The sequence below is a fragment of the Candoia aspera genome, chromosome 4, assembly GCF_035149785.1.
Source record: "Candoia aspera isolate rCanAsp1 chromosome 4, rCanAsp1.hap2, whole genome shotgun sequence".
NCBI lineage: Eukaryota > Metazoa > Chordata > Lepidosauria > Squamata > Boidae > Candoia > Candoia aspera.
This window is the reverse complement of record NC_086156.1, coordinates 24,194,070-24,200,069: the sequence shown is the minus strand read 5'-3', so window position 1 is coordinate 24,200,069 and position 6,000 is coordinate 24,194,070. Positions and strand designations below refer to the sequence as shown.

Here is a 6,000-nt window from a genome sequence, read left to right as displayed (position 1 = left end):
TTTGTCCTTTATTTAATGTTTCTATAACTTGAATGTGTTTGAACTCATTTTGCTTTTTAAGTTAAAGCTCTTACTAAACTTAATTTAGGAGGTTCAAAGATAACAAATGGATGCAGATAGGTTTTTTAGGAACGTAAGATAGTACCATTTGAATATGGAAAAAACCGTAACGCTCTCACTGAATACTGCAATACAAAGCCAACTTCAGGTTATTTAACTTTGTAAACATTGGCATAGTGGATTTCTCTGTGACTAACAAAAGACTCCTTCGAGGAATGCTGCTGGTAACATTTTTTCCAGAAATGATATTGTTTCTTATTTTAATAGTTTTTTTTTAAAAAGCAGAGTTTTAAAATCACTGAGGAAAAACAAATCTTGTTGCCTTCATCTCAAAGATTGTGACTCCTGATGCCTAATATGATAGGTTAATATAAGGCAGGGTCTGTTCCATGTATCATATGGAATATTTGCTGTTACATATGTCAACTCTGTCAGAAGGATATAGCAATGAAACATTGCAGGACTTTTAAAATATTAATTTGTTAAGGTGATTGGTGAGGTATTAGTAGCTCTTTTGCAGAAACTTGGGATGTTTAGTCATTGTTACGTGTCTAGGGATATAGAATGTTACTTGTAAAATGGAAAAAATGTCATTTGACCTTCAATAATGTTTTTAAATAAAGAGAATGAAAGTTGATGAATATAACACTTGTCAAAGTTAATGATATGTATCATAAACAGCTAAAATTTTGGTATTTCTATCTGATTCATCCCTACCCTAATTCTCATTCATAAATTATATTAGATTTTTAAAAAAAGATAACTACAAAAATAAACTATGAAAAAAGAAAAAAACTAAAAAGGTGCAAAAACACAGAGAAACTTTTTTCAATTTTACAAAGGTGTTTTTTTTAAGCATAAGTACCCTAAGAGAGGCTTTCTACAGTGAGGAGAAGCTGGTGCCTAACGTTATTTCTGGGTTTACTTAATAAAAATTTCTTTTTAGCTTTGATTTCATTTTCCTTCCAGAGGAAACAAACATTGAGACTAAATAAGTGTCTTCCTGTTATTCTTTTTGTGCTAAATTTGAAGATATTAGAATCTTTCTATATGTTGAATCTGCTGTTCTGAACCTTCAGGTTCGTGTGGCTACTTTCTCTGGGAAATTTTTTGTTTATTTTACTTTCACTAGTCTAAATACATTCCTTGATACCCCTGACCTTTGCTGGCTAAGCTCCTAGGGGGCACCATAATCTACTGTGTGAGACATGGAGGATTTCAAACAGATCTTTTCTGATTTTCACTAGGATATTAAGCAAATTTCTTCTGATTTTGATTGTGCTTTTATGCAAGACATCCAGGACATTGTGGAAAATATAAGATCTAAAATGTGCCTTCAGGTTGGGGATGTAGTGGATGAAACTGAAGAATTTAAGAGTGATAGAAATGTTTCTCTTAAGACTGAGATTGGAATCACTATCGAGATGCTGGATGAAGATTGGATAAAGGACTCAGAGAAAACTATGGGTGAAAGTGATCTGCAAGCCATATGTAAAGTTGATTTCCTGGTGGAGCGTCACAAAAAGAACCTGGACTCTTTGAGTGGGGCAGTTGGGCTGGTTGATTTTTGTAAAAGGAAAGTTTTGTCCACACTGTGGGGATATGTAACTGCCTTGAAGCAGGATAAGGGTTGAAAGATCTTTATTTGGTTTGCTTTAAGGATTTGATTGATGCTATTTGTTTTTAAAGATTTGGATTTACTGTCTTGAATAGGTTTTTTATGAGTTTATTGAGATTAAAATTACTAAAACTGTTCCTATCAGGGTTAAAGAATGTTTATCTGGTTGTTATTAAAATTATACTATTAACTATAATAGTAGACAAGCTTTTTAATTTGACTTTCATTATAGTAGACAGAAATGTATAGAATAGTGGTAGGAAGGGATTAGTTAAATATGTTTTATTTTTGGAGGGGAGAAAGAGGGTAAAGGTTTATATGAATTTTTCTTTTATTTTAATATAAGGGGAGGAGTAACTGTATGTCAGGCTCTGCCTGCTACCCAGTAAAAACACAGACGCTAGTGTAGGCTTAGGTTCTGGTTTTATTTGAGTAACAGTATGCGTGCCCTTTAAGAAAAGCTGAGAATGAGTGGAGCGTGCCGGAACGGGATTTAAATAGCCCGCGCTGGTCAGCGCTCCACCCCTTCTTACTTCGGGTGTGCCCCGAGCCCCGTCGGTTCCGTTGCTGGTAGGTGAGGGGTCGTGGAGCCCCTCCTGTGCTCCGGGCGTTTCCTCAATTGCTTCCCTGGCCGGTGATGGTTCATTGCCGGGCGATCAGGTTCGTAATCTCTTTGACAGCTCAGGCGCGCCTCATGGTCTGGTCTTGTCAATTACCTTCTTTGCAACATTGTATCTCTTCTGCGCCTCTGGCTAGAGTTGATACTTTGTTGCCAGCACCTGTTGCTCTCTCTTGTTAGCTAGTTGCCTTTTCCCTTAATCCGCCCGGTACCCATTTCCCTGCATTGTCATGCGAGCCGTTGCGATGTCACAAGCATCGCAACGGTGATCATGACACTGTACTTCGTGATTTTTATTATGTGTTAAAGTGGATTGATTTATAGAAATAACGTGTTTTGGTTTAATATAGAATAAGAGATTGATAGTTTGAATTTTTGTATATCCTTGCTGTCTAAAGTCGGAAGCCACAAAAGTTTCCCTAATTCTCATATGTAGACACAACAAATTCCTTTAGCTGCTTAAAAGCTAACGTCTTTGTGGCAACGAGCTTCTGTTGAATTGAGCCTACTTATAAACCCAAGAAACCTACTCTGAAGTTCATGCTAGGTGAAAAAGTTGAATGCCACAACTTTTTTTTTTTTTTTGCTGTGAAGGACTGATAAATGTAGCACAGTAGATGTCAATGCAAGTAAATATATTCAAGCTTTTAAAACAAACATTTCATTTAAAATCAGAATACAGAAACCTATTTTAAAATAGTTTCAGACATGTATTAAAATGGTGAAATCATCTTTATTTCAGCACTTTGACAAAATACCCATAAAATCCAAAACTTCTACCTTTACAAAAATAGGTCTCTAGAAGTGATATTGCTCTCTGCAATGCCAGTAGCAAATAGAATAAAATTGTGAAAAGTCCTTCACTTAGACCTTATCGGAAAAAAGTTGTGCTCCTGGAGCTATGCACTCGGCAATCTCAATACATAAAGGTTTCACCCTCTCACCCATTTGATAAATACACACTTCAATAATTTAAGTGTTTAAATTAGCATTCCACAAATATACATGAAATTTAATAATCTGGCTCAAACAACTACAGAAAGTGCCTATATACAGAAGTTCTAGCCTTTGTGAGGTGTCAGCAAGGTGAACTGCATACAATCATTGAGCTGTGTTCATGTTGGTCCCACAATATATACATTGTACAAAAGCACAGCAGCAGCATATATTTGCAGAAGGCATTTCATTTGATGTTGCTATTGGTGGCAAAACTATTTCAAAGATTATCGTCGGATAGCAGAGTGCAGCTGAGTTTGGGAAGCAGGTGCTGTGGGGCAGAAAGACAAATATTCACAATCTAAGACCTTTTGCAATGAACATAATGGCCAGTGAAAGCAGCAACACTGTATTGGAACTTAATGTGAGTTACAGACCAGGGAACAGCAATTGAAAGAACAGTGATATCTACCTGACTGTATGTTGCCAAGTCGTCTCTGTAGGGACTCCAGACGATTAATATAATCTGTTAAAGCCCTATCAGGATCATAATTCTGCAGCTGAGAACATGCAAGGGAAACCGGGCTGAAATCAGCATGGCTGCCCTGATACCTTAGAGTCAAAAGAGAGGCAGGTCAAAATGTTAATGAAACAGACCGTTGCAGAATATCTGGCAGTTTACAAATCCTGAAAATAAGTAAAGCCAATTTCCCAGATATTATGAAAGTAAATATACTGTATACTGTATTGCCCTGAAGTAGTACAACCTATTAGTTTAAACTTAACAGGTATTTTACCTGTTAGTTAACTTTAAAACAAACCTTTACATGGCATCATTGATACACATCTTGAAGAAAAGTTTACCATTAAAGATTCAACATGGGAAATGGAGGCTAGGGTACATTAAAAAGTATTCTGGAATTCTTCGATTACAATTGATATATGGATTATTTTGAAGTTTTTCAATCCGTTTCTCAAGTAGCCAATTGCATCAACCCAGTAGCTTTCAGCTGATGAATATACTAACATATAAAATACCATTCCCATGGTATAGTACCATTCACTGGGCAATATAGTTTTGTCAAGACAGGATTGTTTTATAGTTTTCCACTGAATGACCACTATCAAAAATATTCCAAGGAACCAATACATCTGTTGAAAGTGCTTCCCTACATACCCCAAGCAAGGAGCTGTGCTCATTTATTTCCTTGGTTGTAGCTCCTTTTGCTGTGTCAGATACTGCAATGGAGAATTCCCCAATCTTCAGGAATTACTTTCAGTGATGCAAAATAAGATGATGTTGGAGAACTTTTATCATGCATGAATTCTCCCACAATAAATTAGATTAGTGGGATTTTATCTTATTTATCAAATTTTATCACCGCCCATCTCCCCCCAAAAGGGATGATAGTAGGATATCTGGCCTAATCTAGCACAGGCCTGAGATGTATAATGGAACACAGCAGTTTCATAATCCAAAATTAATACATGGGCAAAAACATGTACTTTCCAGGTGCAAGCTGTAAGAATTATTTGTGAACTGATAAAAACTAGCATTGGACAGTATGCTGATTTGCTAAGGTTTGCATCAAAATATTTCCAGCATTCAATATCCAGAGTAGACAAGCATGTGCTTCTAGAGAGGTAATAAATAATAATCATAATCAAACAATAAATGGTAATATTCTTTGTTTTGTCAACAGTTGATATTCAGAAGGGATGTGTGTAGCAACTCAGGTCTTTGAAATGCAGACATATATCAACATTTACCTATGTTGATAAGAAAAAGGAGATCTGAGAGATTCCAGCTCCGATCTGGATCTGTAAGCAGCAGCTCTGGGTTCTCCACAGAGTTCCAGACTGCCAGGAAATGAATCAGACCGTAACTCGTTACCTACACAAATAACAATAATAATCTTATTTTAGAATACAGGCAGTTTTCATTAATATTTGGTAGACTGATTCATGAACTACACTGCCTTCGTGTATGATGGAACCATGCTAACTATAAGTAGACCACTAAAAATATGTATTTCTTTTTCTAACCAGGTACTGAAAGCTGGGTTCTTTCAAGTAGAATCAAAAGTGCAATATCTAGGCTTTCCTTTGGTTTTGATTCAGAGCCTACAGACATTCTGACAGCTTCTCAATTTTTTGAGAAAGAAACTTTTTGGCACAGATACAAGAATTATGAGAGTGCAAGATTTTATTAAATCATGCCTCCAGTGATTACTACTGTTAGCCAAATATGTGTTTTGAACTTTCTTTAGCACCTTGGCAAAGAATGAACTTAGGTAACTTCTAAATCTAAATTCTAAAGCAATAGACATCAATAATTGTTTACAATCATACAATAAAGAACAATAAACACTATGGATAAACTTAAATTAGAATTAATTAAAATTAAGACTTAGATGGTTGCTGTTTCTTGGTGAAATGACTTCTGGGTCATTTCATGCAGCGATAAAGAATATGTGACAATGTTTCACTCGTTATGCAGCTCACTTGTTCAGAACAGATCTGAAACTGAACTTTGCAACAGATGTCATCTTCTTACATACTATCTATGATCACTGAAGTGGAATGCTAACTGCCCAATGTATAAATTGTTTGGATATTTATGTATTTCTGTTAAGTCTCTAATAATCCTGTGGAAGTATCTATTAGATTGTGCTAGGTCAAGTTACATGTGGAAAGAGGTAACAGGTATTTCCACAAAATTCTTTCAGAAGCAATATAAATTTATGAACATCCACATTATTTAAAC

The 6,000-nt window shown here is 35.6% G+C and overlaps 1 protein-coding gene across 2 annotated transcripts in view; it reads right to left on the bottom strand.

Moving 5' to 3' along the window:
- Positions 1 to 3,010: 3,010 nt before the first annotated feature.
- The window catches only part of AKAP9 (A-kinase anchoring protein 9), a 125,994-nt gene continuing 123,004 nt past the window's right edge, over positions 3,011 to 6,000 (bottom strand). For both annotated transcript variants that reach the window (XM_063303609.1, XM_063303610.1), the window contains 3 exons: positions 5,004 to 5,127; positions 3,706 to 3,845; positions 3,011 to 3,564 (listed from right to left, as the gene is read on the bottom strand). In XM_063303609.1, coding sequence (XP_063159679.1) covers positions 3,521 to 3,564; positions 3,706 to 3,845; positions 5,004 to 5,127 — 308 coding nt within the window. In that variant the 3' untranslated portion in view covers positions 3,011 to 3,520. The remainder of the gene's footprint in view (positions 3,565 to 3,705; positions 3,846 to 5,003; positions 5,128 to 6,000) is intronic.